At 39.9% G+C, this 13,233-nt stretch overlaps 1 protein-coding gene across 2 annotated transcripts in view; it reads left to right on the top strand.

Moving 5' to 3' along the window:
- The window catches only part of LOC143279392 (cytochrome P450 26B1-like), a 37,669-nt gene extending 33,000 nt beyond the window's left edge, over positions 1 to 4,669 (top strand). For both annotated transcript variants that reach the window (XM_076583430.1, XM_076583429.1), the window contains exon 7: positions 1,992 to 4,669. In XM_076583430.1, coding sequence (XP_076439545.1) covers positions 1,992 to 2,369 — 378 coding nt within the window. In that variant the 3' untranslated portion in view covers positions 2,370 to 4,669. The remainder of the gene's footprint in view (positions 1 to 1,991) is intronic.
- The last annotated feature ends 8,564 nt before the right edge of the window (positions 4,670 to 13,233 follow it).

Here is a 13,233-nt window from a genome sequence, read left to right as displayed (position 1 = left end):
TACTCCCACGCCGCTTATTCCGAGTCACCCAAACACGGCCACACCCAGGTTCGTCTGTCACAGCCCCAGCGTCGGCAGTCCGCAGGGATCCATCGATGTTGGGTCACCAGGAGGCCACACACCAGAGGAGACGCTGCACTGCAGCTGAGTCACTTCGGTGGGGTTCAGTAGTGATTTAACGTACATGGGACACCACCTACTAAGCCACGACCATAATGGCTTTGTCAAGGAGCCAGACTGCGTGAGCTTCTCCTCCACAGTGTAGACCGCCATCTGGCTCTGCTTTCTTGTTCACTATTGCTCACTATTGTATAAATTTTGTACACTGATATATTTGTGTTTCCTATGTTCTCTTTATGTCCGCTATCTGTTTCTCACTTTGATCATGTCTCTTTCCTGTATTCTGTGTGTTTGTTGAATGTGCCATCTTTCATAACCCCTTCATTTCATGCTTTTCAACAGATGTATATTTTCAGTGTTTGCCAATGCACTGCAGTATGCACTGACATATGTGTTTATATATGCATGTAGGTATATAATTATGCATGTATATAATAATCCATGTAGGTGTGTGCATGTGTGTATACATGCGCATATGTATGTACATAAGTGTGTATGTGGGGGGGAGCGTGTATGATTATGTATGTGGGGTGTGAGTGTGTGAATGTGTTCCTTTTATGATTTTTTTTTTACCATAATGATGATGATTATTATTACTGATATTATTATTCGTATCAGAATAGTAGTAATAGTATTTACCAACATTATTATCATTGTGTCATAATCGTTATTGCTTTTGTTACTGTTGTCACAAGGACAGATTGGAAGACTAGGCAATGCCTAAATAGTTCATCCTTGAGTTATAAAGCTTTTGAATCTTGAATCTTTCTCTTGTTTGTTGTGAGCTGGGGAGATTTCGTTGCCTGCCTGCATTGACAGGGGAAGGGAATTCTTGTCCCCACAGAGTTTGGGACTTTGTGCTTTCAGTGTTTTGATGATGATTAGAGCATCCATTTAGGTTTTGGAAGTGTCTGCCCCAACAGGGCTGTACTTATAATGTATCATATATCGCGGCTTCAACCAGGCCCGAAATATACAGACAGCTTCAGTGCTGTCCACCGAATTTGAGCAGTACGGGAAAGGGCATGATTATGTTGGTAAGGGTTTTGGCTATTTGTAGATAGGGGAAATTTGTCAGGTTTTTTTTTTTTTAAATAATTTATTATTAGTAGTTGTATTACTCTTTTTGTCACAACAGATCAGATTTCTCTGTGTGAAATTCGGACTGCTCTCCCCAGGGAGAAAGCGTCGCTACACTGACAGCGCCACTCTTTTTTTTCTTTCTTTTTTTCCATGCCTGCAATTTTATTTGTTTCCAATCGAAGTGGATTTTTCTATAGAATTTTGCCAGGGACAACCCATTTGTTGCCGTGGGTTCATTTTTTGTTCGCTAAATGCATGTTGCACTCGGAACCTCGGTTTATCGTCTCATCCGAATGACTAGTCCTTTTCAGTATTTTCTCGTAAACAGGGGAGAAATGCAGGCATGCGTTCCCCTGAAAAAGAACAAAAGGAACACAAAAAAAACGTGACACTCTCACACACAACGTTGGGTTGTTTTGTATGTGTGTAGGGGGGAGGGGGATACATGAAAGAATGTCAACATTTACTTTGCCTTTGTTGCACCAGGTGGTTATAATTCTTGTGTTTTGTGTTTTCTGATTAGAATCGTTTTTTTTTTCTTTTTCCACACACACACATATATAATAAAATCATATATATATATATATATATATATATATATATATATATATATATATATATCTGTGTGTGTGTGTGTGTGTGTGTGTACACACACACACACACACACACACACACATATATATATATATATATCTGTGTGTGTGTGTGTATCTATATACATCTCTCTATATATATCTCTGTGTGTGTGTGTGTGTGTGTGTAATCTCAACCACTGTGCTATATGGCAGGGCTACCAGGTGCCCAAGGACTGGGTGGTGGCCTGCTCTCTGCGCGAGACACAGCAGACGTCCCAGGCCTTCCGGGACCCGCACCTCTTCCTCCCGGAGCGCTGGCTGGGCCTGACCCCCGAGGAGAAGGAGAGGAGCCGCTACGAGTACCTGCCCTTCGGCACCGGGGCGCGCGTGTGCGTGGGGCGTCGCCTGGCCATCCTCATGCAGGCCGTCTTCCTGGTGCAGCTGCTACGGCGGTGCCGCTTCCGACTGAAGGAGCCCGGTGCCCCAATGGTCTACATCCCCGTGGCCAAGGCCAAGGACAACCTGCCCCTTGTCGTCCGCCCTCGGATCCCGGCCCAGGCTGAAGAGACTTTGGCTGAGGAGACTGGCTGAGGAGACTCTGGCTGAGACTGGCTGAGACTCTGACTGAGGAGACTGTGACTGAGACTGGCTGAGGAGACTGGCTGAGGAGACTTTTGGGACCTCCACCTCTGCCGCTGCCTGGAGGGACTATAGCGGTGGTGGTGATCCCGGCTCAGTGATGTGAACGTTGTGATCCCGCTCAGTGATGTTGTGAGAGGATTGTTTTGACCCTCGGCTCGTTGAAGTCAGGAATGTTTGTTCAATGTTTCAGATCGCTCAGTGGAATGTTTTATGGTCAGGTTTAAAATCACTCAGTGGAATAAGGGTATTAAATTTTGATCCCGATAAGAAAGTTTGAAATCGCTCAGTGAAATAATTTGGAATGTCTGATCCTGATAAAAATGCTTGAAATCACTCACTGCGATGATAAAGAATGTTTGATCTGGAAAAGGAATGTTTGAAATCACTCCATTTATTGATATCAACGTTTGGAATCACTCATTCAAATGATATGAATATTTGAAATCGCTATGTCAAATGACAGGGCTGTTTGAAATTGCTCAGTGAAATGATAGCAATGTTTGATCTCGCCGGTTTGTTTGGGGGCAGTTGTTTTGTTGTTGTTGTTGTTATCGTTGCTGTTTGTTTCTTCTACTCCACCGTCCGCACCGTTTCAGCGCCAGTCCCTTCACGCTTCTCATCCTGAGTCCCATGCACCCACCCGCTCACCTATCCGCTCACCCGTCCACCCACCCGCTCACCTGTCCACCCACCCACCTACCCCCGCCCCCTTCCCTCCCCCGCTCTCCCCATGCATAACCACACCTTTGTTCGTGTGTGGCAGTCCCTCCCAGTGTCGGCAGGTCCTCACCATGGACCTGTCGATGCTAGGTCGGCGCTAGGTCACACACCAGAGAAGACCGCACTTCTCTGCTGCTGTTTCACTTCGGCGTTGGCGTTTGGACTGGTATTTCTTCTTAAACATTAAAAACAAATGTTTTAGCTACCCTACGAAAGGAATCATCGGATATCCGAGGACATCGCGCTTGCCTATGATTCTTGTGGTTGTGACGCAGTGAGCGTAAGTAAATAATGACGTACACACGTTCGTTTATTTATTTATAGTCTGTGCATCTAAGATGATGATATTAGACTGAAAATAAATGATATTATTATTGTTATTTGGATTATTATCATTCCTATCATAATGAGGATTGTTAATATTAATTAGATACCGACATTTCTGTATATTCGAATGAAAAGGGGGGCGGTTGAGGTGGAGGGGACTAAAAAAGGAAGAGAAAGAGACAGACAGACAGACAGACAGAGAGAGAGAGAGAGAACATAATGTGGAAAAGGTAGAGTACAAAATCTAAAATGGAGAGGGTGAGTGTCAGTGATTGTATGTTCGTAAATTGTAGTTGATAAAGGACTTTTTTCTTTCTTTCTTTTATCATGTTGAGAGAGAGAGAGAGAATGAATGCACTTGCATACAGTTTTACGATCTGCTGGTTTGAGCACGGCGTTGACAGATCATTGTTTTTTGTTGTTTTTTTTGTTTGTTTTTTGTTTTTATTGTTTTGGTTTTTGGTTGTTGTTGTTAAACGCGAAATCAGTGTTCAGCTGTTGTGATTGGCTTTTTTGATTTGGTTGTTTATGGGGTTGTTGGTTAAATCTACAGAAGAAAAAGAACCAATATTCTAATCATGACAAATCGTAAATTAAGACCATGAGGTAAAACATTGGTTCAAGAAGTTACATTTATTTGGGGGGCGGGGGACTGTGGAGGATCGGGGGGGGGGGAGGTTGGGGGGGGGGGGGCTTGGGGAGTATGATGACGTGACCAGCTTGTGGAAGGTAAAGGTGCACTTACCAAACCTGAACTGTTTAGAGGCTGTATGGGGCTCAACCGACAGAGTGTGTCATAACGATGTCATGGATATGGTCTTGTTATTATCATTTTATTTTATTTATTTATACAGGTTTTGTTTTTTTGTTGTTGGTTTTTTTTTTGATGACTGGAAAACAATGGGTAGTTTGTGTTGACCTTTGGCCTCGTGTCTGTCCCAGCGGCTAACAGTGAGACACTGGTGGGCTTTTGGACATGTTTTATATTCCCTCATCACGTTTGTTTGAAAAGTGTGTTGTGTGTGTGTTTGCGCGCGTGCGTGCGGGTGTGTGTGTGTGTGTTTGTGCGTGTGTTTAATCATAAAATAGTTTGTTTTTGGCTTTGGTTTCTTTTTACAGCGTAATGATACAACCTTGTACTCACATTCATGTCTGTCTGATGGTTGATTTCAGCATTTTACTGAGTGTCGCATGCTTCTTGAACGTAGAATGCATATATATATATATATATATATATATATATATATATATATCAGAAGTATCTGATACAAAATTTCTGTGTGTGCATATACACAGTTGCTTTGTGTTTCGTGAATTATGTGGGAAAATTATGACGCGTATATTGTCTATTTTGAATATAATTTATGTGTCATGTTTATTTTTCTTTTTTTTATATAAAGCCTCGCTGCTGTTAATACAGCTTTACAGCTTTCTGTCATTTTTGTTGTCTTCTACGGTAATCCAACAAAGACCTGTAAATCTGAACGATCGGGGATTTTTTTTTTATAGGTAACTTGAATTTTTTTTTCAACCAACTTCAGTAAATTACTGTTCTTGATTAGTTTAGCTCTCGTTGGAAGGAGGGGTTGCGTTAAACTGTGTGCGTGCGCTTGTGTGCGTGTGTGTCTGTGTGCGTGCGTGTTGTGTGTGTGTGTTTGTCCGTGCGTGCGTTTGTGCGTGCGATTTACGAACTGTACATCCACAAGATGTAATGTTAAATTCTCCGTGGATCCCAGTGCCATATAACATGTACACAGACCGAATCGTATTGCTTTCTTCTGTTTTGACACTGTTCATTCGGTTGCTGTTTTCCGCATGCTCTTTTATTTTTCTGTCCTTGAACGTGCTTACATTATATTTTTTGGTTTTGTGACATTACTGAGTATAACATCCCGTGTGGGTTCGTTGTTGTGCTGCTTTAGTTGATAAATTTTGCGCTGGAGACCATTACGTTTTGGTCATTTTTTAAAGTATTATTTCAATGATCATGTTTTGAAGCTGCCTTATTTTTGTGTGTAATTTTTACTCACTTGTGTAAACAAAGTGAGTCTATGTTTTAACCCGGTGTTCGGTTGTCTGTGTGTTTTCTTTATCTGTTAGCTTGTCTACTTGTCTGTCTGGGGAGAGGGAGAGAGAGAGAGAGAGCGTTCAGTGTTGTGTAAAGTGAAGTGTGATGACTGTTGGTGCATTCCATACGCGTCAGATGGTCACGCGTCAATGACTGCACCACCCGTGAATTCACGGTGCCATAACCTGCTGTACATACATACAGAACAGTGTGAAATATTCGTTTTTCAACGTATGTATACTGCTGAATGAGAGTTTAATATTGTCAGCCATGGTTGCTGGTTTTTGTATACATCATATAGTGCTATTTGAGAATTCAATGCATTATTGTCAGCTATGGTTGCTTTTTGTTTTGTAATGTATTGTATACTGCTTTGAGAATTTCATGTAATATTGTCAGTTGTGATTGCTACTTTTGTATTTATCATAATGATGCTGTTTGAGAATTCAGTGTAATGTTGCCAGCAACGTTTCTTTCTCTTTTTTTTTGTTGCTTTGTCAATAATTCATTTTGACATGAATAAACGTGGACAGAGGGATGAATGGATAAACGAAAGATGATGTGACCAAGGTATTTATCCCAGTGACTCAGTAAAGCACATTCTCAGTAGACTTTATACTCTATCAAAAATCGCTTCCCTTTCCACCCAAAAAATGTATCTCTCCCCCACCCCCTTCCACAGGTCATATTTCTCCATGTAGAATTATACATCACAATGTTGTTGGTTTTTTTAGGGAAACAAAGTAAAAATGATCATAGCAACCAGTAACAATAGCAACAACAACACACACACACACACACGCGCACACACGCACACACACACACACACACACACACACACACACTAAAGAAACAGACAAACATTCCACAAGTTTACATTACACTGTAGTTCTCTCTCTTTTTTTCTTTCTTTTTTTGGTTAAAGTCATAACAACATAACATAAAATCATCATGTGTATTGAAGAAAAAAAAAGAAAAGAAATAATAATAAATGAATAAAATAATTTTTTGTATATAAAAGTTCTGAATCCATTTGATATTTAGATCAAATTGTGAAGCATGCCAAACAAGGAATAGTGAAATGATAAGCAAAATCAAGAACCTCTGCCCAAGTTAAAACAAACTTCACTGAGTTGTTGAACAATCAACGAAGCTGAGTGTTTGATTTCTGAATGATTGGTCTTAGCTCCTTATGTTTTATTTAAGATGTTTTCATTTGGAATAAGTACTGTTGATGAATCTGCATGATTTTGAATTCAGAATATTTTATTTCTTTCTGTGTTATTAGCTGTCCAAATAGACCGCTAGAGATTTCCGCGGCCATCTTGAATCTTGCGCACGCGCGTCCAACTGCCATCGAAATCGGCGGGCAATGCCAAAGGCTAGCGATATAGACAAAAGCAGCAAACATGTGCAGTCCTACATTTCTTCAGTTGATAGCCTCCATTGCTACAAATGAACACTGTACAATGAAGTGTCATAATGCGCACAATAAGAAAAACCAAAATCGAAAGGAAAAAGTCGAAGAAAGAAGCCTGCTGCTTCGAAGATTCTGCCTCTCTCGATCGCCTTTGTTGCTCGCGGTTTTGGAGAGCCAATCAACTTCGAGAGCACAGATCATGTGTCGCGCCTCTGAAAGTCATGTCAGCATGGAACTCTCCAGCGGTCTATCATCATCATCATCATCATCATCACCATCGTCATCGATATTTTGATAATGATGGTGATGCTTGTTGTTGTTGTTGATATTTGTGATTATCATTTTTGACTCACTTGTGTAAACAAAGTGAGTATGTTTTAACCCGGTGTTCGGTTGTCTGTGTGTGTGTCTGTGTGTCCGTGGTAAACTTTAACATTGACATTTTCTCTGCAAATACTTTGTCAGTTGACACACAGTTCTTTCCAGTCATCCTGTTTAAAACAATATTGCACCTCTGGGATGGGCACAAAAATTTTTTTTAAAGAAGCCTAATTAAATGCAAACTGCATTTACTGTTATATTTGTATTTTTTGTATTCTCTAAACTTGGCACTTCGACCTCTTATTCTGACACAACAACAAGAGGAGTCATTATTATCATTTTTTGTTCAAACAGGAACTTCTTTTGCTAAGCATGGAATTTTTATTTATTTTGCAAACGTTTTGGTGCAGATAGTAAAAAAAGGGAAATTACTCTGTAATTAATGCTAGGGGACTTAATTTATCACAAGTGAGTCTTGAAGGCCTTGCCTCTCTTGTTGGTTTTATCATTATGATTATTATTATTATTAGGATTGATGACACAATGCTTTGTTGTCCTGTTGATTGGCTGTGTACTGCAGTCAGTGTCAGAGTCCTCACAGTGATGTGCGTTGATGTGATGTGTGTTTAAATGTGTGTTGATGTGATGTGTGTTGTGGTGAAGCAATGTGTGTTGTGGTGATGTGTGTTTCAATGTGTGTTGATGTGATGTGTGTTTAAATGTGTGTTGATATGATGTGTGTTGATGTGGTGTGTGTTTAAATGTGTGTTGTAGTGATATATGTTGTAGTCATGTGTATTTAAATGTGAGTTGATGTGATGTGTGTTTAAGTGGTGTGTGTTTCAATGTTTTGATCTGATGTGTGTTGTAGTGATGTGTGTTTAAATGTGTGTTGATGTGATGTGCATTGTAGTGATGTGTGTTTAAAAGTGTGTTGATGTGAAATGTGTTGAAGTGGTGTGTGTTTCAATGTGTGTTGAAGTGATATATGTTAAAGTGATGTGTGTTAAAAGATGTGAATTTAAGTGATGTGTGTTAAAGTGATATGTGTTAAAGGATGTGTGTTCAAGTGATGTGTGTTCAAGTGATATGTGCTAAAAGATGTGTGTTCAAGTGATGTGTGTTCAAGTGACATGTGTTAAAAGATGTGCGTTCACGTGATGTGTGTTCAAATGATACGTTATAAGATGTGTGTCCACGTGATGTGTGTTCAAGTGATGTGTTAAAAGATGTGCGTTCAAGTGATATGTGTTCAGATGATGTGTATTCAAGTGATATGTGTTAAAAGATGTGCGTTCAAGTGTGATGACTGTTGGTGCATTCCATACGCGTCAGATGGTTACGCGTCAATGGCTGCACCACCCGTGAATTCACGGTGCCATAACCTGCTGTACATACATACACACATACGCGACAGTGTGGACTCTAATAGTTTCATCGGACGTGATTTTGTATATCTGTAGCTGTTTTACAGTTTAATGTAATATTGCCATGTATGGTTACTTCTTTTCTTCTTCTTCATCTTTTCAGTTTCATTTTCAAGTTACAGAACTGAACATTGTGATTCCCTATGTGGTGAAGTGAGCACACATGGACTGAACAGATTATGAATGGATGGACGTAGGATTATATGAACAAGGTGCATATCCTTGTAATGCATTTGTTTCGTTGTGTGTTTTGCGGAATTCAGGCATCTCCTCCTCCTTTTCCTTTTAACCAGATGTGGTGTAGCGTATATATGGATCAGTCCACAGGCTTAGACACTTCCTTGAAACTGAAACTGGTATATTCTGTACTCATTCAGCTGTGATCAGCAGTGGTCCTGGACCTGGGGAAACATGTAGACCTGGGGGAAACATAGACCCCCAGAAGTGTAATGTTATGGGGACACAGACATGGGGAGAACTGAGACTGACCAAAGGAAGATTTGGAGGAACAGAAACTAACGGAAACATCGGGATGGCACCGTTGAAAGTATTACAGAGGACTCCGTTACGAGTTTTTGTGGGATTGTTTCCCCAAGGAAAGGAGCGTGGTGGTGAGAAGAAGTCGTGTGGGTGGGCATGATGTAATTTATCTCTCAGTGTTTTGTCATCTGTCAGTATACTGAAGTGATTAGTTGTTTAAGTGATGTGTTCACGTGATTAGTGTTCAAATGATGTGTTCAGTGATGAATGTTCAAAAGATGTGTGTTCAAGTGATGTGTGTTCAAGTGATGCGTGTTCAAGTGATGGATATTGAAGTGATCTGTGTTCACGTGATGTATGTTTAAGTGATGCGTGTTCAGGTGTGTGTTCAAGTGATGTGTGTTCAGATGGCGTGTGTTCAAGTGATGTGTGATGACTGTTGGTGCATTCCATCAATGGCTGCACCACCCGTGAATTCACGGTGCCATAACCTGCTGTACATACATACATACATACGCGACAGTGTGGACTCTTCTTGTTTCATCGTACGTGACTGAAAATCTGCAGCTGTTTTACAGTTTAGTGTAATATTACTATGTGTGATTGCTTTTTTGTTTTCAATTTCATTTTCAAGTAACATAACTGATCATTGTTATTCCCTTCGTGGTGAAGTGAATACACATGGACTGGCGGATCATGAATGGATGGACGTAAGATAATACGAGAAAGCTGCATGTGTGTATAGCTCAGTGCAGATGATATATTCTAACCGGAATTAGGTCCCATAGCCTTTTACCGCCGGGAGGGAGGGATGGGTGGGGGCGGGGGCAGTGAATTCATACCCACTGTGTCTAGGGCCCGGTACAGGAAGGTGGGGCCCAGCCCTGTCATTCCGCCGTTAGAACTGCCCCCAACCCCGTCTGGTACCCGTTCACTTTCACGCGTTGTGGAGTGGGGAAAATCGGACTACAGTGCCTGTCCCAAGGACACAACACTAGGCCGAAATGAGGGATCGATCCCTGACCGACGGGCGCAATAGCCGAATGGTTGAAGCGTTGGATTTTCAATCTGAGGGTCCCGGGTTCGAATCTTGGTAACGGCGCCTGGTGGGTAAAGGGTGGAGATTTTTCCGATCTCCCTGGTCAACAAATGTTCAGACCTGCTTGTGCCTGAACCCCCTTCGTGTGTATAGCAAGCAGAAGATCAAATACGCGCGTTAAAGATCCCGTAATCTATATCAGCGTTCGGTGGGTTATAGAAACAAGAACATACTCAGCATGCACCCCCCCCCCCTCCGGAAACGGAGTGTGGCTGCCTACATGGCGGGGTATACACGAAAAAGCGTACTCCTGTACATGCGAGTGAACGTGGGAGTTGCAGCCCACGAACGAAGAAGAAGATTCCTGATCACTGGATCAGAAGTCCAACACCCTTATCCGTTCTTCTGCGGCGCATCAGAAGGGAATGCAAAAAAATAAAAATTATATATATATATATAACTGGACTACGCTAAGAGCAAATTCTCAACAGATCTGACTGAAATTAATTTTGAAATGATTTTTTTTAGTTTCTTATCGGTTTGTTGTTTACAGAGAATGTTTTTTTGTTTTGTTTTGTTTTTTTGTTTGTTTTTTGTTTTTTTAATGCTAATCATGTCTGCCCACACAGTTGAGTTGGGAATTTAGTGGATTGTTTTTTTGAAACTTTGATTTATCTGTGTGTCTAATTTTATCCATTTATTTATGTATTCTATTTTGATAAGATCAATGTGATATGTATCGGTGAGATACCAAATCACATCTTTTAGAAATGAATAACTAAGATCCGGATTGTATTCCGAAATGGCGGGGTAGAAACGGTCATACACTTGATAGTCCACTTGTGTAATTACGAGTGAATGTGGGAGTTGCAGCTCGCGAACAAAGAAGAAGAAGTATACCGAAATGCGTATTCGAACGAAATGTATTTATATTTATCGTACATTCACACACACACACACACACACACACACACACACACACACACACACACACACACACAAGTTTCAAGTTTTAATTAGCTTTTCACTCCTCCTATGGAGCATTACTGCAGTTGAGAAAACACAAATGTCTTTTAGTTATTGCTAGGCAACATTTGCAAATCTAATCATCTTACTTACAGCTAAAACGACTTTTTTGCCTCCTCTGAGCATATTACAAAAAAAATAAAAACCGATTTTGGAGACAAATATTTTTTTAGGAACATATCTGTTTCGCAACTGATCAAAATTGGGACATTCCATTATAAAATGAAACTCATCACCAATTACAGACATGTTACAAACCTTACAAAGCCGTAACTCTCGTGGTATGCCTTTGTGTCTCCCTGTTTCTATTTCCAGCTTATGATTACTACTTCGAAATCTGAAGAAGCTGATAACGTAATTATCAGTCATTTGACATATATTTTTCTCTTCCAAATCCACTTTTGAAATTTCGATAAAACAAACATTTACTACTCGCCTCTAGAGCATGTCTCCATAGATTTTAAAAACTCTCTCAAAGCAGTGTTGACATTCTTACAGAAAGATTCCTTCTCCAAGAATAATTGAGCATCCCAAACACAGTCATACCCTGCTTCTATTAAAATTTGTCACACACACACACACACACACACACACACGAAACTCACAGCCCCCACCCCCAGCCCGCTCCCTCACGAGCACGTGTGACGGTTTAACTGGAAGAAATCAAATTTACTGATTTGAAATTCCTGTGTGTCATATTCAAATTATAAAGATATTTTTAGATTTTTATTTCCCCAGTTATGTATGTCTTATTTGCAAACTTTCAGTGCCATGTTAAATTTGGTTTTTATTAGTTCAAGAAGTTTCTGTGCTGTCTCACAACTTTGTTGAAAAACGTGGTTGCGATTTACCACTGTGTAAATTATGTGTTCCATCTATCGCATGTAAACTGTATTTTGATTCCTGTAAAATGAGATTGTCGCACATTTGATTTATGGTCCAAGTGAAAACCCAGTTATCACATGTAAATGTATGGTCTATCTAAAAACGTGTTTAAAAACGTAAACGATGTAGCCCGTATAAAGCCCGTCGTTACGACGTTATGGTTATGGTAACCATAAGTATAAATTGTGGTCCACGTGAAAACCAGTTATTACATGTAAAATGTCCACGTCAGTATAAAATCCGATTGTGACATGTAAACTGAATGTGTTTTCCAAATAAGAACCCGTGTATAGAAACATATTATTTTAAATGTAATAAAATGGTTATCTTGCAAATATGAACTGAATAATCCATGTAAAATCCCGGTAATGATGGAAATGTAAACTGACCAAAAAAAACCCGGTGCCGCTGATGCATGTATGGAGTTGTAGGAAATAGCTGACTTTTGGTATGGTGTGGCTGTCTTGTAGGTTAAATGGCAAATTCTTGTCTTTTCTCTTTCTTCTTCTTCTTCTTCTCTTTCTTCATCTATTCATAAAATGTATACAAATATCACATGACTCGTTGCACTTTTCAATGATTACCAAAAAGTCATTATCGCAGTGAATTGCAATGTGTATTGATTTTTTTTTTCAACGTACTCGCTTCTAACATGTTTTCGCGAGATATTGTGAAAGTGGTTTGCATGTTTTAATTAAGGCGAAGGCGAATGGTGTTTATTATTTTGACTTTTATCTTTTTTGTTTACGGATTTTGTTTTTGTTTGCTTATTTTTTTCATTCATTTATTTTATTTTCCTTCACTCATTTATTTAATCATTTGTTTATTTATTTCTACAGTTCGCTCGTAAAATGAATATCGAGTGTTTTTTGGGGTTTTTTTTTTTTAAGTAATGGTGAATCATTTTATTGTCTGATTATTTGATAATTCGTACAATTGTGCAATTTGTGTTCTTTGCGTTTCTTTCGCTGATTTTGTGCATTTCGTAACCTTTCTTTTGATCTTTACCTTGGTATCCTGACATTCACGTACAGGTCTTTTCTCTGGAGTCTCGGTAGATATGTTTTGCAAGAAAATGTGTGGTGACGTGCGTATATATT

This window comes from Babylonia areolata, chromosome 2 (genome assembly GCF_041734735.1).
Source record: "Babylonia areolata isolate BAREFJ2019XMU chromosome 2, ASM4173473v1, whole genome shotgun sequence".
Classification (NCBI taxonomy): domain Eukaryota; kingdom Metazoa; phylum Mollusca; class Gastropoda; order Neogastropoda; family Buccinidae; genus Babylonia; species Babylonia areolata.
This window is presented reverse-complemented; position numbering and strand designations above follow the sequence as displayed.